Below are 22,150 nucleotides of genomic sequence, written 5' to 3'. Positions count from 1 at the left end.
ACTGACGTGCTGTTTAATCGGATGAAAGATCTGATGTCTGGCATATAAATAAAAAAATGTTATACCTCCATGTAGACTACATGCAGTTACTTGTTCAAGTCAAATATCAAACATTTCAGCCACATTTAGGACATTTACATTCTAGTACCTAACATGTAATCAATTGTCTAGGTTCTGTTGACATAGAGGGTCGAAAGGGATAACAAAAAAAAAGTTAAATGTATTTTGCATTGTCTGAAAAACTTACTACTTTTTATGAAAGCTATATCATTTATCTTTTATGAAAATCGATATATCTTATCGTCAGAATATTCGATTTTAAAGATAAGTTCTAGTGTTTTGATACATTAATTTTGTTTTCGGTTTAATTTGTTATCTTAAACATACCCAGTAAAGATGACATTTAAACTAAATTGATTCATCACTGCAGAAAACTGATAATTGCCACCAATTGTTTGCTAACAAAAGTTAAGTATTGCAAGACAACTGGATGCATTTGTTTCAAGTGTGACTCGTGTTCATACTTAATTTGTAAAATGGATAAATGTTGCATGAAACTAGATATACGTACTATTCCAAAATGTAGACATGTTAGATTATATTCTTATCTTTAGTCTTAAGGAATTTTAGCTGTAACCAAACAAATCAAGAGGCATGCAAAAACAGTGGGAAATACAGTAACATTTTATTTTCGCTTTGTTTTTTTTCAGAGGAGTACTACAGAAGATTTAGTAAGTATTTGATTGTTTATTGAACTAAAATTGAATTGTATTCCTTTACGTTTTTTATATTTGACATACAAATTTGAAAGGAAGCATAGAAAATGTTTGTTTTAAAATACCTGTAAAAATCGGCTTGTGTGAAGACCCCCTATAATAATTAGATTTCAACAAGACTGTAAGTCGAGATAAAACAAGCATATATATATACTGTCATAAAGATGAGAAAACATAGGTTTGCTTTCAATAGATTTGTAATTAGAATAAATTCGAACGCATGTAAACTGAAGATTGATCAACAAGAACCACCCACTAATAATATATGACAAACAATGGAAGTTCGGGTTAACTGCTTATAAGATAAATCTCTACTAGATAACTGGGTCATATTTGACAACCGTTGTATTTTGAAGCAGTTAAGCTGCTTTATGCGAGCACCCTAGATTTGTGTTCTACCCAATAAATGCTGAAATATGTGCCATTGTTATTTTCTGACTGGCTATTATGTTATTTATAACTAATTGAACACTTTTTTCATACTTTTTATTCTGGAATACAAAAAATATGACCAGAAAAACCTTAAATGATCGTCGAACCACCCAAAAGTTTTGAAGTTGCACATAGAAAGTAGTGCTCGCTTGAAATCCTTATGTAGATTATTATCCCCTGTGCTTTTGACTAAGATGTCAAAGAACAATTGTATGAAATATTTAATCGCCGAAAATCTCTAATTTCAAGTCGTTTACATTTGCTAAGTGGAAAAAAGCGCAGGAATATTGTATAACGGCTGTGACTAATATGACACGGTGTTAAGTCTCAGTTGGCGGTAATTTTAACTTCGTCGACAAAACGTAAATCAAGGACGTTCTAAATTTGGTGGATTCTGATAATACAAAGGTAATTATTATTAATCATTTTATTCGTTTTTGTCTGATATGCTTGTGATTATTTAAATCATCTTAATTAAATGTATGCTCATTTGTTTTCTTGTTAACACTATTCCGTTTATCTCGTAAATGAGCTTCATGCTTGTCAAATCAAGTTGTTGTTACTGTTATTGAATGAAATAAAACTAGAGATCTGATTGGTCGATGTCAAGGTCATTTCAAGATGGTTTCCTTTGTGTTTTTAGTTCAGGCTTTGTTTGGTGTTACAGACTGCTACATGTGCTTTGATTTAGCTCAATGTGCTTCAAATAATATTGAGATTAAAACTTTAAAAATTATTTTCTGAAGGACGGCATTATTTAACTTCCAAAATCGCATATTTTTGTAAAATATTAAGTCCGAATTTGTGACGCGTCTCACACCGTAATTGTTTTTGATTTACAAGGATTTTTCAATTTCCGTTTTGAAAAATACAACTTTTTCGATGTTTCTTTTTATGATTTGTTTATATTTAAACACTCGTGAAGTGTTCTAGAATCATTTCTATGCGTTTCCTTCAGCAACTTGATGCTGGTAAACGACTTTTCCATGAAAATACTGCAAAAAGAAATCGCATGATACGAAAAGAAGGTAACGTTAACGTTGTCAACAAGTTGAAGTTACAAACAGTTTTTTTCTTAATTCCTATTTACAGTTATTTAAAGTTCAAATAAATGTTTTTTTTTATTATGATATTAGTAATGGAAGACAGTGAAACCGTAATCAAGATATTTTAATTCACTTATAATTTCAAATAAAATTTAGAATGGAAATAGGGAATGTCAACCCAATCAAAGAGCAGACAACAGCCGAAGGTTACCAATGGATCTTCAATGCAGCGAGAAATTCTCACACCCAGAGGCTTGCTTCAGCTGGCCCCTTAACAAACATGTATACTAGTTCAGTGATAATGGACTTCATACTAAAATCAGAAATATACACAAGAAATTAAAATTAAATATCATACAACACTAACAAAGGCCAGGGACTCCTGACTTGGGACCCTAGAGAATTAAACATTAATTATCACAGCATCAATGAAAATTGACAAAGCTAATACATAAAGATTTTAGACATGAAGTTTTTTTGCTACATTGTATTTGTCAAAATAAGCAATATTATACCTATTTGTATTTGTTTCTGTTTCAGCTTGATTCCAACCTTTGGCAATGGCTAATACTAGAAGAGGCAAGGCATACATGTACATGTACAATACATGATTCTCTGTAGCACCTGGATTATTTACAATAATTCCATAACAGCAATGAAACTCTAGACTACTATGATGTTATGTACATGTATATCTACATTTATGATCAATGTTGAAGATTGTTTATGCCAGGTCTCATCATGTCGACTAGTCCGACAAGTTTTGGTTCAGCTTTCTGACAAGAATAATTATAAACTTGTCAGCAGTAACAACATATGAATATTAGTTATTATTAAGTGCACCTATCGGTCTTGCAATTTTTATTATTGTGCACTAAGAAGTATGCCTAGTAATCCAAAACTTTTTGCATGAAGTTATATAAAGATAGTTGGAATTCATGATATTGATGCATTGTGCAGAAACATGAAATATTTTCCTTGGTACAATTTAACAATCCAAGAGAAAGGTTAAATTGTACCAAGGAAAATTACTTATTACAATAATTACGCAGCAGTATTTTGATTGTGGATTCTTTTCAATTTTATTATTTACTGAATGCATATTTGTCACTTGTTTAATGCCTTGTTCAAACGTAAGTTTAATTTGAGTTGAATGCGAACCAAGTTCACACAATATTCTTTTTTTCATTTTGAATTGAATTCAAATCTAATGCGAATCGAGTTCGCTAATTGCGTTCACACACTCTTCTTTTTTAAATTCGAATCTAATTCAAATTGGCTAATTTGCATTATCCAAATCTCATTAGAAATACCTTTTTGGGTTAATTCGATTAAACTTTGGTGTGAACACTTTCTAAATTGTAATTCAAATTAAACTATGATAGATTAATTGATAAATTGAATTAAAAGTTAACGTCATTTGTCAATAAAGCGATTTTGACGCGTATTGCAATTTGAAGTAGAATTTACATGTACATTTGGACATTAAACATGTTAAACTTTTCGAATGGGTATTAAACTATGAATTCAAATCAGTTAATGCGAATTGAATTCGAACTATGTGTGAACACAGCATTAATATATCAAAGAAATGAGGAATATAAAATTATTAAAAAAAGATGGCCAAATATTTGTATTAATTTTGTTGCAATTTTTGTCTTGCCTTGACAGAGTCGAAAAGAGAGACATCTATATATATATAGGCATGCTGTTTTGGCACCATCAACAATGTATTAGTTTGTGATTTTGTGATAAGGTCTAGGTTATGGTAGGTCAATGATATTTGGTAAGCAGTTGTGTAAGCATAGGCACATTTCATTACCATGGAGAATATTTGGCCCAACCCCCTCAGTCATGGTCTATTGACTTTGAAACTTTGCATAGTTTACATATGTATAAGTTTGTGATTAGGTAATTTTAGGGGGAACCAATAGTATTAGGTCAATGCTATTTGGTGTGCAGTTGTATAAACTTTGTCATTTCTAATTTCCATTGAGATTATTTGGCCCGCCCCCTCAATCATGCTCTTTTTACTTGGAACCTTATGTTACTTTGAAAATTCATTTATTAGCTTTTGATTAGGTTAGTATTAGGGAAACCAATAGTGGTAGGTCAATAATAATTGGCATGCAGGTGTAGAAGCATTAGTATGTCTCATTTCCATAGCGGATATTTGGTCCTTACCCCTCAGTCATATGCATGATCTATTGACTTTGAAACTTTTACTTAGTTTACATGAATTAGTTTGTGATTATCATGATGATGTCAGTTTAATATTACCAGTAATCTTAAGTCAAAGCTATTTGGTATGCAAACGTATTGGTATTTAAAAGGTTCATTTCCATGGATATTATTTAATCCATACCTACTCATTATGGTTCATTGACTTAGAACTTGAATTTGTGTTAAGGTTTGTTTAAAGGGAACGACTTATGAAAAGTCAACGGTATTTGGTAAGCAGTTGTATAAACATTGGTACATCTCATTTCCATGGAGATTGTTCAGCCCTATACCATCAGTCATGGTTCATTGTCTTTGAATATATTTTACATGTTAAAGTATTCCTTTTTTAATTGTAACATTTGCATTATCAAAATAACAAATAGGCAAAACATGTCTCTCTGTGAAAAGCTTATTATAGATTAGACATGAACAATTATTATAAAAATAAGAAGATGTGGAATGATTGCCAATGAGACAACCATCCACAAAAAATCAAATGAAGTGGATGTAAGCAATTATAGGCAACCGTACAGCCTTCCAAAACATATGTTGCATCATTACTAGGCCATTTTAACAACATAAGCATGTATTGTAATATAATATACAAGAAAATTACACCACTTCAGATAGCTTCAGGTATGATTTGATAATTGTGCATAGTACTAGTGGCACCAGCTGATCCAACTAAAACTGCTAATATGGCATATTCATGTCTAGCACATAGTGGAATTAAACCATATATACACCACTGTTGGACACCATTATTGAAACTATTATTCTGATAAGAATATTCCTCCATGCAGCCTGCAACAATTAGCAAAACCTATACTGCATAGTAAGCTATAAACGACCATGAATTGACAAATGTAAAACAATAAAACTGAAGCATCCTGATTTATGTACAAAACAATTATGAAAAATAAACATGATATACAGCAACAATCACCAAATTAGTGGGTCCTCACTATGGACAGGTACATGCAGAATGTGGCGGCTTAAACATGTAAGCTGGCACAAAACTCTCCCCAAACATGGGAAAGTGTATGTACATTATCTCAGACTGAATCTTTAAAAATGTAAATTGGAAATAACTTTTGAAAGTGGTAGGATTGGATAGCGTACACATTTCTGTACAAACATTATTTGATACATCAGAAATAGCTGAGAATAATGCCTGAGATAAATATTTCCACTAATTCTTCCACAATATTCATCTGAACTTCTGCCAAGTTTGCCTTTGGTTTTTTAATTAACTGCCTATAGCGCCCTTGGTGCTTTGATTTTATTTCAAAGTTGAAAAAAAATAAAAATCATTTGAAAAAGGCTTTATTCATCAGATCAAAACAAAGGAGAAAATATCAAACAAAAACACAAACTGGACATGGCAGTTCCATAATGATAAATGGGATCGATTTGTTAAGATGCACTTAGACCTAGGTTAGCGACACCAAAACTTTTTGGCCTCTTGTTTTTTTAGAGCTTACATTGTTACAGACAACCAGTTTAGCATACGTAGATAAATTATGGCTGCTAAATAACATATTTTTTGTCAGTAGTCGCTGGCTCATTGTGTAAATTCTTTGGTTGACCGTTACAGCATACCTTGGTTATTTAGTACCACTTCTATATCCACTTGTTGCAGGCAGTATATGTCTTTTCAAATACGACTTACACCAAAGCCGAGACTGTCTATTCTTTTTTTTCAAGCTGTCAACTTTGTTCGCCTTATAGAATTAGAGGATCTATCTGTACCGGTAGTTTATTATTTTAGTGAAGACTTAGGCATCTTGAACCAATATGTTCTGTTACGATGCAAAGTATTCTGAAATGAATTAGCCACTTATTTAAAAAGGAGAAAACTCATTGAGTAGAACTTCCAGCTTTTATAAGTTACTTGAGATCAACAAATATTTTAGGTTGGGTTCATATTACTAAATCTTAAGCTTTTTGTGAAGTGTTTTGTTGATTATTTGGATGTCACTTTGTTGTTTCAATCAATACAATTTCAAATATATTTATTAAAGATGAACTGACTTGTCGACTGGGTGTTTCGGAATTGGTTTATATATATATGATATATAAATGGATTTACTTTCATTGATTTGATATGATAAAACCAATGCATGTATATTTTTTACTAGCTGTTTTTTATAATAAATGCATTTTGATAATTATTTCATTAGAGAAAAGAGATTTCGATCCTTCTAGAGCATGTGCTTTAGTGTTTTTGTCCTTCCCATTGCCTATACCGCCCTGCTTAGTCGACCCGTAATACTCGATTTGAGATATGGGCATAACTTTCCAGCAACGTCATTATATTGGAGTAGACGTTTTCAGCGACGCATAAATTTTTAGGAGACGTCCTCAAGGTTAGTTTATTACTATGTTAGGGATGAGAAAAGACTAGAAATATCACAATCAATAGAGGTTTATGTTTTGTAAGCCGCTTAGCACAATGTGAAAATATTTTGCTCATTCATTGCTTTTGCAGATTATAGTTTACGATAACAATGTTTATTAAACTTAGTATCTATACCTAGCTGTTAAGTGACTCAAACGTTAGTTTATCCAAGCCATACTTTAATTGACCTGTCTAAAGTTAGGAGCTTCGAAAATAGTTATCGCATGTCAAATCATCAAGATTATTTTTTAGTTTCTTTTCTATTTAATGAACTTGATAGGTTTTGTGCTGCGTTTTTGACGGTTGACGGGAAATGGTATAGATATGTAAAAAAAAAAGTTAGTAGTTGCTGTTGTAATTTGCACCACCCAATTGCTTTGATGATTCTTGGAAATTCTTTAACATGATTTATTTACAATTAAACTTAAGAATGACGTAATAAATCACCCGTGTATTTCTCATCAAAGCAATCATTAGATTTATCCAGGCATCAATCAAAGAAGAAAATGTTGTTGTTGGATGCTATGTGTAACATGTTATAGACTTCTGATATGGTCAAGTTACTTAAAGAGGTGAATAATTCTCAATTAATATCACGTTTATAAAACGTTATGACGTTTGTTTCTCTATTAGTTTTTTGGGATAACGCCAATACGGTAATTCATACTGACAGATTGAATTTTGGAAATTTTTAAGTAAATATTCATATGAGTGACATAAAAGTCGGCAACGCTGGGCTGTTAGTTTTAGAACATAGTATGAATTTTGTATGACAAAAGATAATTATGTGGGATCCTTCTCTGTAAGTTATTTGTTATCAAATCTTGTCTTTAAGGCGACGAAATTACAAAGCAAATACACAAATTAAATCATGTGTACATGGCAAAATGATACAAAATTGAGACGAAAACACAGTTCAGTTGGATTTGTGAGTTGAAAGTACTGTCCGTGTAAGAACTGCCTGTATATTAAATAAGAGGCGTTCGCACAATACTATGGTTTGGGATTCAAAAAAAAAGCATAAAACAGAAATCTATATTGTGTTGACGCATAAAAGTTATATTGCGTCATATGCTTTACATTCCTTCAGATAAACGTTCCTGTTTGGCCTTGTTTTATCTTTATTGTTATTTTTCACTTTATTGTTAAGCATATTTTAATGTAGTTTGTACATAAAAATAAAGCAAAATCTGGACCACACAATGACAAATATTTAACAGCACGAACCACCTCCCCCTTAAAAAAGGACACACATATATTATAGTATGTATGTCTAAACTGAAAGTTGTCAATATTTGCATTGTCCGGTGACCATGACGTCAACAACTGCAAAGGGATTTATAGCATTGCATGGTTATTTTGAATTAAATATATAATATGAAACCATTGACAATTTAAACAACTTTATTCATTGTCTCATTGGTATTGAGTATTATGTTTTGTTGATCGTATTGGACATTCCTGTGGTCATGGTTTCTTTCATGTTGTGTTTTGAACAATATCCGAGCGACGCTTTTTAAGGCTGTTTCTATATAACTTAAAAAAACAGTGCAATTCAATGTAGTTAATTCCTTTTTTGATCAGAGATGAAATATAAAAAAATATTGAATTCGAATAAACAAAAACCCATAATCTCAGCAATTCAAACAGATTAAGATATAAACTCACACGACAAACCAACACATAAATAGCTTGCAATGAAAGCAAAATATTGGTAATCGGTTTAATCTTTAATGGAGAAAAGTAAGTGATATGAGGTTTAGACAAAATACTATATTTGTTTCTTGCTTTACAAAAATTATCAAACATGTAATATTTGGGAACAAACACATAAAACAATATGTTCAAACGGTGAATGTTTTTGGATTAAATATAACATAATATATAAAAATGATATTCTGGATGACAAGGATATTTCTCAAAATTTCGTATTGAACAAATAGTCAATTGATAACTGGTATACCAAATAAATGCGTTTTGTTAAAAAATGCAACGACGAAAAATCCGAGCAAACAAAAGTTACTAGCAAAACACTGGAACTTAAAATAAAAAGTAGTTAAAAAGGGAAGAAATCAAATATTGATAATAACATTTCAATTTTACACAGAGAACACCACGAGGTAATGACAAATGGGAGATTTTGGAAAGTGAACAAACAACACAATGTTATTATATCTATTTTCATATGCTTTAAAATTTATCAATTAAAATCATTTTGGTTAAAATTGCTGCAATTCATATAACAATATAAACAGATATTAGAAAACCGGATTTTTCTTTTATTACCTTGTTATCAATATATTCACAACGAATGAATCATTATAACAGTTGTTTTGTGAAAAAACATAAGACATCTTCCGGTGCACCTACAGGTAAGATCACCACTAGTTTTTTTTTTATAGAATTCGTGTTGCTAAGTCTTTAGTTTTTTATATGTCATGTTTTGTGTACTATTATTTGTCTGTTTGTCTTTTTCTTTTTTTTTTAACCATGGCATTGTCAGTTTGTTTAGAAAAAAATTGTTCAACAGTTTAACATCTACAGATATGTCATTATTTCTTAAATTGTCAATTTATTTTTCATGCGAATTAACTGTTCTTGAAGATTGATTTTTCTTTGTTTGCACATTGTACAGAAAATATAAAAGATATAGAGTAAATATAAATGGCAAAAACGTTCAGCACAATAACATGAATAAGATCTACAAATAAGTCAAATTAGCTTTATAGGAGTAATTGTCCTTGCAAGAAGATATTTACTAATTGTGCGTTTTTTGTTGTTGAATGAATCACTGGGAGATTGAGAGAATCCTTCAATAGTTAAAGCGATAAAAAAAAAAATACTTATCAGTCAAATAAGTAGAAAATATCAACTGACTAACCACTCATAAGAGATATGAACGCTAAAAGACGATTTTAAGTTTTGCAGCGACTTTGATATGAAGCGGAAAATTGTTAAAAGTAAAAAGGTTCAGCCTAATATGATATAATTTAGATAGACAAGGCTAAGAGCTTCAATTAATTTCTTGTAAGAGTTAGAATTCTTCAAGGATGAATTTTTCCCATGTTTGCATTATTTGCAGAAATAATAGCAGATATAGGTAAAAGGAATATTAAAATTATCTGTAAAATAAGATGTACACATTCGTCAATATGACGGAAGTAGTAAATTGATTACTCGTAATAGTTATTGTCCTTGAAATACAAGTTTTGCCCTTTTTGTTATTTTTGGCAAAAAGTCACAATTTTAACCAATTTTTATCTTCAAAATGATAATAGGAATACTTACATCCCAGCTCCTTTGTTCTATCAGGGGTGATCTGAGCCAGATCATCCCTTCCAGATCACCCCAGATTAAGTTTCTTTGTTTTGCATGCTTTCCTTTGTTTGCCACATTTTGGCGGGAATGCATAATCCACAATAAAACTTAGAATTATTCTTATAAAGGATAGAATAAAGACACACTTTCAAAATTTATGTAGAAAAAATCCATTGTCTATACTGGGATTCGAACTCAAGACCTTTAGCATATCAACCCACGACACATACCCCTACACCAGGACGACTGGATACCAATTCCCAGTAATTTAATATATTTAAAGGAAGCAAGATATTTTCATAAGTGGGGCGAGTTGTCAGACCTTTATTCAGTTGGATTTTATAACTCTTTTCATAAATAAGGCGAGTTGTCAGACTGACTGTTCAATGGGATTTTACCCTTTTTCATAAGTGGGGAGAGTTGGCGATTTTTTAGAAAGTGGCGATTTACTGTAGGCCGATTGGCTAGTGGGGCGAGTTGACATGGTTTCATATTTAAACATCGTGTTCGGGGGTCATACAGGGTATATAATATATAGTAATATATAAAGTATATTATAATGGTTGTGTGGCGTTCTAAACTAGATTTTATGAATTGTAAATGGTTTTTCGTCTAATCTAAAACAGCTGGGATGTAAAATAGTTATCCCATTCGGACTTGGTGTCTCAGTGTTAGATCACCCTCTGGCCTCCGGCCATCGGGGTGATCTTACAGTGACACACCTCGTTCTCATGGGATAACTATTACAGAAACTTAGACACATCGTTGTCAATATAATGGAATTTATTGTGACTGTCATACAAGTGAGATGTTTAGCTAGCTGTTAAACCAGGTTTGTTCCACCATTTTCTACATAAGAAAATGCCTGTACCAAGTCAGGAATATGACAGTTGTTATCCATTCGTTTGATGTGTTTGAGCTTTTGATTTTGCCATTTGATTACGAATTTTCCTTGGAGTTCGGTATTTTTGTTTCTTTACTTTTTGGACCAGCCAGTTGGTCAACTTAACTCAATTAATCTTGTTGCCTTTCTTTTTTGCAAAAATGCAAGATGTGAGCGAAACAGGCTCCCCGTGGGTAACATTGGTATATGTTTTCTTAGTTCTTGGTGATCATTAAACGTTGAGTCTTACACAATATCAGCTCCAGACCTATTTTAAGGCAAAATCGTTAAAAAGAGACGAAATTCCCTGTAGTCATATACATCATCTCATCAGTAATGAAACAGGTAATTGTCAATCGTATTAATTAATATCATGTCTTTCAACAGTTGGTTACCGTTGAACGTGAATCCTCGATGATAAGTGAGCTTTGTCATATTTTTTATTATTTAAATCGTTTAATTCGATTAAACAAAATCCATAATCCAAGTTATTCCAACAGATGAAAATATTAACTCCAGAAGTTCTCCAAAACGAAATTATGAATCCTTCTACATCCAAGTCCGTACGCTCCACAGAGAGTCAAATTGTAAACAAGCATATCACTGCCACAACCCAGCTTAAAGCCTCTTCCGTACATTTGAAAGTCCCGACTATACTGTTTACCTTCATTACACAAACAACCATTTAATTTTCGTTTCATCTACGCATCTAGTAAGTGTTCTACTACTAATCTGTCAGTGCTTCAAACTACTTCCCTTACTACTAGCAAAGAACTTATTATTAACTTTTGTAATAAAGTTTATGAAAATAATGGTATTAATTATTTGAGGGTGTTACAAATTCTTTAGAGGTTTTATAAAATACGTGCTTTTTATGGTCCTTTTAATTCTGTTGACAGTTATGATTTTTCTACTCTCTACACTACACTTCCACACAATCTTATTTAATTAAATGGTGCTTTGAAAAATCTCATTGAAACTTATTTGCTGTAACTCGTTTAAATCCCTTTTCTGTAACGAAAACGGAAAGTATGCTAGATACACTTACTGGACATGTGAAGATATGATTGAAGCTTTAAATTTTCTCCTGGACAACATATATGTACGTTTCGGCGATAAAGTGTATCAACAAGTAGTAGGTATTTCTATTGGCACTAATTGCGCCCTTTTAATAGCAGATGTATTCTTGTATTGCTATGAATCACAGTTTGTGGCCAAACTCAGTAAAGACACGGCATTGTTACATTTGGTTGACACATTCAACAATACCTACCGTTATCTTGATGATAGTTTTTCGTTAAATAATCCAGAGTTCTCTAAATATACTACCGAAATTTACCCAACTTTAAATAAATCTAACATAAACAGCAGTAGTTGTCCTTTTCTAGATTTAGACATTTCAATTTCTAAAGGGAAACTCCATACTAAAATTTACGACAAAAGAGACGATTTGTTATTCCCTATTTTTTCCTTTTTTAAACGGCGATGTTCCTTTGGCTCCATCATATGGTGTTTATATATCCCAACTCGTTCGTTATGCCCGTGTGTGTAGTGATGTCAAAGATTTTAACGAACGTAATCAATGCATTATTGGTAAATTATTAAAGACCTGGTCTGGGGTATAAATAGCAGCCAATAAAAAAGATGAAGGGAAATTCAAGTTTCTTTGCAGGTTTCATGATTGGGAAACATTTTTATGTTTTACTAAATAAATAATATAAAGTTTAACTTGATATTATTCTCATAAGTGCAGAACATACTTATGAAAAAATATAAGTTAAAACAAAGTTATTTGATAAATTAATTTTTATGTAATTATAAAATAAAATTCAGAAGTAGTCAATACATGTATATTGAACTTCAAATGATTAGATTGACCCACTAGAGGCGGAGCCTCCTAATGTTTGTAAACACAACAGCATGCACATGCTACAATCTAAAAAAAATGAAAAACCATACCTTATTGCTAATCACAGACAAGATACAATCCTCACATAGATCCAAGAATATTTGCAACTAGATTAGTTCCTTCATAAATACAATAGACCTCCTCAGAATATTTATAGTTTTAATAAATTCTCAAAATATGTTTGAAAATGTGTAAATTGGCTTAATGATATTGTTCACAAATTTAATTTGTATATATATAATTATTCCCACATGTGGCCCATGTATGGTACATTTTGTAAATTGGGGAACCATGATCTTACTAATTCACATTTTGGCATGAAGTCTTGCCTATGATACACATAGTTCCTTCTTCTGGGATCCTGACGTAGAGCTGCACGTTTTCTTTCTAGATATCTAGGATCCTGCCATACATTTCTATGGAAAAGATTTGTCCAGAAGCGTTTATAGTCCGTTTTTCTCAAGGAAGAATTTCTTATATGTACCATTTGTATTTCACTCTCCTACAGTACTTGCAACCTTAGGCGTTACTGTTTTAGCGATCAATCAGCGGTCATCGATCAGTCACCGATCAGTCAAGTTCGCGTCAAACTCACGTCACCAATCCGTCAGACTTATAGTAAAAGTATTTGACTGATCGGACGGATTGGACGGATAGGACCGATCGACCTTTCTGACGGATTGAACTCTACTACGTCAGATGATAAACTAATACAAATTACGAAATCTTAGTTTCGTTTCATTTAATTAAAATGGCGACATGGAAAATACGAAACATTCAAGTACAAATGATCAACATCTTTTTTTATTAATTATTTAGCACAGTTTTAAGAATTTAAAAAGAAAAGAAATATGAATATAAAACTAAATTCAAATATTACTATTAAAGAATGGCCATTTTCGTTTTAATTTAGGTAATATTTTTTCAAACCCGGACATTTCTAAAACGGTGTTTATCGCGATTTTCAGTGATTTTATTATTTTCCGAAAATGCTCTTGAAAATAAAATGAAATGATCATTTACTGCAAATTTCGATGTATTATTTTTAAATATTTTTAAGTATTTTATCCTTATAATCTTAAAATTCTTTAAACAAACTTATCTCGAGGCCATTAAAAAAACAAATCACAAATAGGAAATAAAAATGCTGCAAATTCTCTTAAAAATAAAAAAAATATTGGTAATTTTAAACAACGAGAACAACATTATAGTATTTTTTTTCTGATAGTCTTTAAAATTAATAAAAAATAATCAATCCTAAGCTATAAAAAGTACAAAAATCCAATGACGGTCAATAATTTCCATTCAAATAAAGTAATTATTGCATTCTATTTCAACAAAAACAAAAGTTTCTGCATATTTATCCTTCTTTATTCACATTTTATTAAAAATTACTTATCTAAAGGCATTTATAATGACTGATAGGAATTGCATTGCACTATTACTGATATAAAAGAAGAAATATTTGTATTTTTATGCAATGCGAATATTGAATTTAGTATCTGATCTCTTAAATTCAACATATTTTATAAAATGCAACCAATTCTGATGTACAAAAAGTACTGAAATCAAATGGTGATTCATTATTTCTATCAAAATGAAGATATTATTGCATTCATTTTCAACACCAACAAAAGTTTAAGCCTTATTCTACTTACAATATTAAAATTCTTATAAAAAAAATAATCTTGAAGCCTTTGAAATAACTGGTTACAAATAACATTGCATTATTTTTTAACAAAACAAGAGAAATTTGTAATTTTAAATAATGCGAACAACATTTATAATGACTGAAAGCAATTGACGTTGCATTATTTCTGATATAAAAGAAGAAATATTTATATTTTTAAGCAATGCGAACATTACATTTAGAATCTTTTCCCTTAAATTCAACATATTTTATGAAATACAACAAATCCTGAACCATAAAAAGTACAAAAAGCCATAGGCGTTCAATAATTTCCATTAAAAAAGAGAAATTATTGAATTCTTTTTTAAAAAAACAAAAGTTTATGTATATTTATCCTTAAATTATTCATATCTTATATAAAAGTACTTATTTGAATGCATTACTTATGACTGATTGCAATTGACGTTGAATTATTTCTGATATTAAAGAAGAAATATCTGCATTTTTAAGCAATGCGAACACAAATTTAGAATCTTTTCCTTGAAATTCAGCATATTTTAGGAAAATAAACCAATCCTGATGTACAAAAAGAGCCAAAATCAAATGACGGTTCATAATTTCTATCAAAATAAAGAAATTATTGCATTTTTATCTAACAAAAACAAAAGTTTCTGCATATTTATCCTTCAATCATTCACATTTTATACAAAATTACTTATTTAAATGCATTTATAATGACTGATTGTAATTGAAGTTGCATTATTTCTGATATAAAAGAAGAAATATTTGCATATTTAAGCAATGCAAACAAAAATTTAGTATCTTTTCTCTGAAAATCAGCATATTTTATGAAAAACAACCAATCCTGATGTACAAAATGTACTGAAATCAAATGACGGTTCATAATTTCTATTTATATAAAGAAATTATTGCATTTGTATTCAACACAAAACAAAAGTTTAAGTATTATTCTCCTTACATTATCAAAATTCTTACAAAAAAAATCTTATTGGAGGACTTTGAAATAACAAGTTACAAATAACATTGCATTATTTTTTATCAAAAGAAGAAAAATTGGTGATTTTAATCAATGAGAACAACATTTTAGTATATTTTCTCAGATATTATTTTGATTTTATACAAAACAACCAATCCTAAACCATAAAAAGTACAAAAAGCCATAGGCAGTCAATAATTTAAAATGAAATAAAGGAATTTTGAATATTTATCAAACAAAAACAAAAGTTTATGTATATTTATCAGTTAATTATTTATATCTTATACAAAAGTACTTATCTGAATGCATTAATTATGACTGATTGCAATTGATGTTGAATTATTTCTGATACAAAAGAAGACATATTTACATTTTCAAGCAACACGAACAAAAATTTAGTATCTTTTCCCTGAAATTCAGCATATTTTATGAAAAAAACCAATCCTGATGTACAAAGAGAACCAAAATCAAATGACGGTTCATAATTTCTATCAAAATAAAGAAATTATTGCATTCTTGTCTAACAAAAACTAAAGTTTATGCATATTTATCCTTCAATGATTCACATTTTTATTTATACAAAATTACTTATCTAAAGGCATTTATAATGATTGATTGCAATTGAAGTTGCATTATTTCTGATATAAAAGAAGAAATATTTGCATATTTAAGCAATGGGAACAAAAATTTAGTATCTTTTTGCTGATATTCAGCATATTTTATGAAAAACAACCAATCCTGATGTACAAAATGTACCAAAATCAAATGACGGTTCATAATTTCTATCAAAGTAAAGAAATTACTTAATTTGTATACAACACAAAACAAAAGTTTAAGTATTATTCTCCTTACATTATCAAAATTCTTACAAAAAAAATCTTATTGGAGGACTTTGAAATAACAAGTTACAAATAACATTGCATTATTTTTTATCAAAAGAAGAAAAATTGGTGATTTTAATCAATGAGAACAACATTTTAGTATATTTTCTCAGATATTATTTTGATTTTATACAAAACAACCAATCCTAAACCATAAAAAGTACAAAAAGCCATAGGCAGTCAATAATTTAAAATGAAATAAAGGAATTTTGAATATTTATCAAACAAAAACAAAAGTTTATGTATATTTATCAGTTAATTATTTATATCTGATACAAAAGTACTTATCTGAATGCATTAATTATGACTGATTGCAATTGATGTTGAATTATTTCTGATACAAAAGAAGACATATTTACATTTTCAAGCAACACGAACAAAAATTTAGTATCTTTTCCCTGAAATTCAGCATATTTTATGAAAAAAACCAATCCTGATGTACAAAAAGAACCAAAATCAAATGACGGTTCATAATTTCTATCAAAATAAAGAAATTATTGCATTCTTGTCTAACAAAAACTAAAGTTTATGCATATTTATCCTTCAATGATTCACATTTTTATTTATACAAAATTACTTATCTAAAGGCATTTATAATGATTGATTGCAATTGAAGTTGCATTATTTCTGATATAAAAGAAGAAATATTTGCATATTTAAGCAATGGGAACAAAAATTTAGTATCTTTTTGCTGATATTCAGCATATTTTATGAAAAACAACCAATCCTGATGTACAAAATGTACCAAAATCAAATGACGGTTCATAATTTCTATCAAAGTAAAGAAATTACTTAATTTGTATACAACACAAAACAAAAGTTTAAGTATTATTCTCCTTACATTATCAAAATTCGTACAAAAAAAATCTTATTGGAGGTCTTTGAAATAACATGTTACAAATAACATTGCATTATTTTTTATCAAAAGAAGAAAAATTGGTAATTTAATCAATGAGAACATCATTTTAGTATATTTTCTCAGATATTATTTTGATTTTATAATAAAACAACCAATCCTGAACCATAAAAAGTACAAAAAGCCATAGGCGTTCAATAATTTCCATTAAAAAAGAGAAATTATTGAATTCTTTTTAAAAAAAACAAAAGTTTATGTATATTTATCCTTAAATTATTCATATCTTATATAAAAGTACTTATTTGAATGCATTACTTATGACTGATTGCAATTGACGTTGAATTATTTCTCATATTAAAGAAGAAATTTCTGCATTTTTAAGCAATGCGAACACAAATTTAGAATCTTTTCCTTGAAATTCAGCATATTTTAGGAAAATAAACCAATCCTGATGTACAAAAAGAACCAAAATCAAATGACGGTTCATAATTTCTATCAAAATAAAGAACTTATTGCATTCTTATCTAACAAAAACAAAAGTTTCTGCATATTTATCCTTCAATGATTCACATTTTATACAAAATTACTTATTTAAATGCATTTATAATGACTGATTGCAATTGAAGTTGCATTATTTCTGATATAAAAGAAGAAATATTTGCATATTTAAGCAATGCAAACAAAAATTTAGTATCTTTTCTCTGAAAATCAGCATATTTTATGAAAAACAACCAATCCTGATGTACAAAATGTACTGAAATCAAATGACGGTTCATAATTTCTATTTATATAAAGAAATTATTGCATTCGCATTCAACACAAAACAAAAGTTTAAGTATTATTCTCCTTACATTATCAAAATTCTTACAAAAAAAATCTTATTGGAGGACTTTGAAATAACAAGTTACAAATAACATTGCATTATTTTTTATCAAAAGAAGAAAAAGTGGTAATTTTAATCAATGAGAACAACATTTTAGTATATTTTCTCAGATATTATTTTGATTTTAGAAAAAACAACCAATCCTGAACCATAAAAAGTACAAGAAGCCATAGGCGTTCAATAATTTCCATTAAAAAAGAGAAATTATTGAATTCTTTTTAAAAAAAACAAAAGTTTATGTATATTTATCCTTAAATTATTCATATCTTATATAAAAGTACTTATTTGAATGCATTACTTATGACTGATTGCAATTGACGTTGAATTATTTCTGATATTAAAGAAGAAATATCTGCATTTTTAAGCAATGCGAACACAAATTTAGTATCTTTTCCTTGAAATTCAGCAGATTTTAGGAAAATAAACCAAACTGATGTACAAAAAGAACCAAAATCAAATGACGGTTCATACATTCTATCAAAATAAAGAAATTATTGCATTCTTATCTAACAAAAACAAAAGTTTCTGCATATTTATCCTTCAATGATTCACATTTTATACAAAATTACTTATTTAAATGCATTTATAATGACTGATTGCAATTGAAGTTGCATTATTTCTGATATAAAAGAAGAAATATTTGCATATTTAAGCAATGCAAACAAAAATTTAGTATCTTTTCTCTGAAAATCAGCATATTTTATGAAAAACAACCAATCCTGATGTACAAATTGTACTGAAATCAAATGACGGTTCATAATTTCTATTTATATAAAGAAATTATTGCATTCGCATTCAACACAAAACAAAAGTTTAAGTATTATTCTCCTTACATTATCAAAATTCTTACAAAAAAAATCTTATTGGAGGACTTTGAAATAACAAGTTACAAATAACATTGCATTATTTTTTATCAAAAGAAGAAAAAGTGGTAATTTTAATCAATGAGAACAACATTTTAGTATATTTTCTCAGATATTATTTTGATTTTATACAAAACAACCAATCCTAAACCATAAAAAGTACAAAAAGCCATAGGCAGTCAATAATTTAAAATGAAATAAAGGAATTTTGAATATTTATCAAACAAAAACAAAAGTTTATGTATATTTATCAGTTAATTATTTATATCTTATACAAAAGTACTTATCTGAATGCATTAATTATGACTGATTGCAATTGATGTTGAATTATTTCTGATACAAAAGAAGACATATTTACATTTTCAAGCAACACGAAAAAAAATTTAGTATCTTTTCCCTGAAATTCAGCATATTTTATGAAAAAAACCAATCCTGATGTACAAAAAGAACCAAAATCAAATGACAGTTCATAATTTCTATCAAAATAAAGAAATTATTGCATTCTTGTCTAACAAAACTAAAGTTTATGCATATTTATCCTTCAATGATTCACATTTTTATTTATACAAAATTACTTATCTAAAGGCATTTATAATGATTGATTGCAATTGAAGTTGCATTATTTCTGATATAAAAGAAGAAATATTTGCATATTTAAGCAATGGGAACAAAAATTTAGTATCTTTTCGCTTATATTAAGCATATTTTATGAAAAACAACCAATCCTGATGTACAAAATGTACCAAAATCAAATGACGGTTCATAATTTCTATCAATATAAAGAAATTATTGCATTCGTATTTACAACAAAACAAAAGTTTAAGTATCATTCTCCTTACATTATCAAAATTCGTACAAAAAAAATCTTATTGGAGGTCTTTGAAAAAAACATGTTACAAATAACATTGCATTATTTTTTATCAAAAGAAGAAAAATTGGTAATTTAATCAATGAGAACATCATTTTAGTATATTTTCTCAGATATTATTTTGATTTTAGAAAAAACAACCAATCCTGAACCATAAAAAGTACAAGAAGCCATAGGCGTTCAATAATTTCCATTAAAAAAGAGAAATTATTGAATTCTTTTTAAAAAAAACAAAAGTTTATGTATATTTATCCTTAAATTATTCATATCTTATACAATTTAAGTAATTATCTGAATGCATTAACTATGACTGATTGCAATTGAAGTTGGATTATTTCTGATATGAAAGAAGAAATATTTGCATATTTAAGCAACGCGAACAAAAATTTAGTATCTTTTTCCTGAAATTCAGCATATTTTATGAAAAACGACCAATCCTGATGTACAAAAAGTACAAAATAATGAAATGATTGCACCTTTAATCAACACAAATTAAAGTTTAAGTATTTTAATACTTATTTTTTTTAAATTCTATCAAAGAAACTTTTCTTGAGGCCTTTTAAATAACTAATCAGAAATAACATTGCATTATATGTTATAAGAAGAAGAAATATTGGTAATCTAGAACAAAAATTAAAACAACACTCTAAATTAATTAATCCAAACAAAGCTGTATATATGTATCTTTACTGTTATACTATTTTTATTTTCATCATCTAACGACAACAAATAGAGAATTTATTTTAAATGATAACATTTTATCGCTTTTTAGTGGTACATAATTAACGAGTAAAGGTGTCTTCGTAGAGGTCCGCGTTTATCGACTGTAAATACTGTGGAGTTCGTTTTACATAAGAATTTTAATTATATACGTATCCGTCCGATCCGTGCATACAATTAATTTACTGATCGATCGCTGACCGTTGTCACGGTAACTCTCACATAGCCTATTTGACGTTTCTGACGGATTCTATGGGTCATCGATCACCGATCAGTCATCGATCAGTCAAACATCCGTCACCGATCATTCACCGATCAGTCAAGTTCACGTCAAACAGTAACGCCTAAGGTTGCAAGTACTGTATATAGCTATTCAATTGTTTCGGTTCTTATAATCCTTGGCTTGGGCGTTCCTGATGAAGGTAAATCCAGAAAAGCTCTTCGGACGCATGAATTCTTTTCATTTTTTTACATCACTGGGTCGATACCTCTGCTGGTGGACTATCAGTCCCCGAGGGCATCATCAGCTCAGTAGTCAGTACTTCGGTACTGACATGATTAATAACAAATATTTTTAAAATTGTCAGTTTTTGAATTTAGAAATATTAAAAAAAAACTAAAACTATAAAAAAACTCCCTCAGGCAAAGTTGACCTTAGATGGCTACATTTTAGGTCCTTTTGGTCATATAACTCTTCAATTGTTTCGGTTCTTATACATTTTTGGCTTTCAAATATTCGACTGTGGGCGTTCCTGATGAAGGTAAATCCAGAATAGAGCTTCGGACGTTTGAAATTTATAACGTGTTTGATGAATAATTGAGCGTTTTCTTAACATTGAAGGCTTAAATGAAACTTTAAAAAAATCACATTTCGGTAATAACATTTTGTTATGGTTCATTCTTCGGTCACATATTTGAACTACCCTAACTTATCATGTACTGAAAAAATGTGAACAATGGCTCTTTTGTAACATTTAAGGGAAACACGGAAAATGTTGAGAAAAAAAATCAAAGTACTGAAGTACTGAACATCGGATGACCGCAGGTTCTTGTAAATGGTCAAAAGAACATGTCACAGAAATAGATGACATCTCTATACCTGAAACTGAGGTTAATTTACAGAGATATATTTTTTTCTGATACAAGTTCGTGCATGGATGATGAATAAATGACAGGAAATTCAACCGCACTGTAATAACTATTATATTGTAGTGATACAAATCAGTATACCTGGGACTATTATACTAATATAATAATAGTCCCAGAGTATACACTGGTTTGTTGTTATATATTAAATTAATGTTACGGTTGCATGTATATATAATTTTCTTCTATTTGTATATCATTCTATTATACTATTCTAATTATAGTGCAGTGCAAGTGCATGGTGGACACTCTTCTGTAAAAAAATCGATTTTTCTAAAAGATTGGATATGAGAAGCCATTCATATTTTCCCGCAAAAC

At 29.3% G+C, this 22,150-nt stretch overlaps 1 protein-coding gene across 2 annotated transcripts in view; it reads left to right on the top strand.

Moving 5' to 3' along the window:
• The window catches only part of LOC127722050 (uncharacterized), a 275,032-nt gene that overhangs the window by 110,375 nt on the left and 142,507 nt on the right, over window positions 1-22,150 (top strand). For both annotated transcript variants that reach the window (XM_052228896.1, XM_052228895.1), the window contains one exon: window positions 711-731. In XM_052228896.1, coding sequence (XP_052084856.1) covers window positions 711-731 — 21 coding nt within the window. The remainder of the gene's footprint in view (window positions 1-710; window positions 732-22,150) is intronic.

The sequence above is a fragment of the Mytilus californianus genome, unplaced genomic scaffold (assembly GCF_021869535.1).
Source record: "Mytilus californianus isolate M0D057914Y unplaced genomic scaffold, xbMytCali1.0.p SCAF_12, whole genome shotgun sequence".
Lineage (NCBI taxonomy): Eukaryota > Metazoa > Mollusca > Bivalvia > Mytilida > Mytilidae > Mytilus > Mytilus californianus.
Note: the sequence above shows the minus strand (reverse complement) of the source record. Positions and strands in the feature narration are given on the sequence as shown.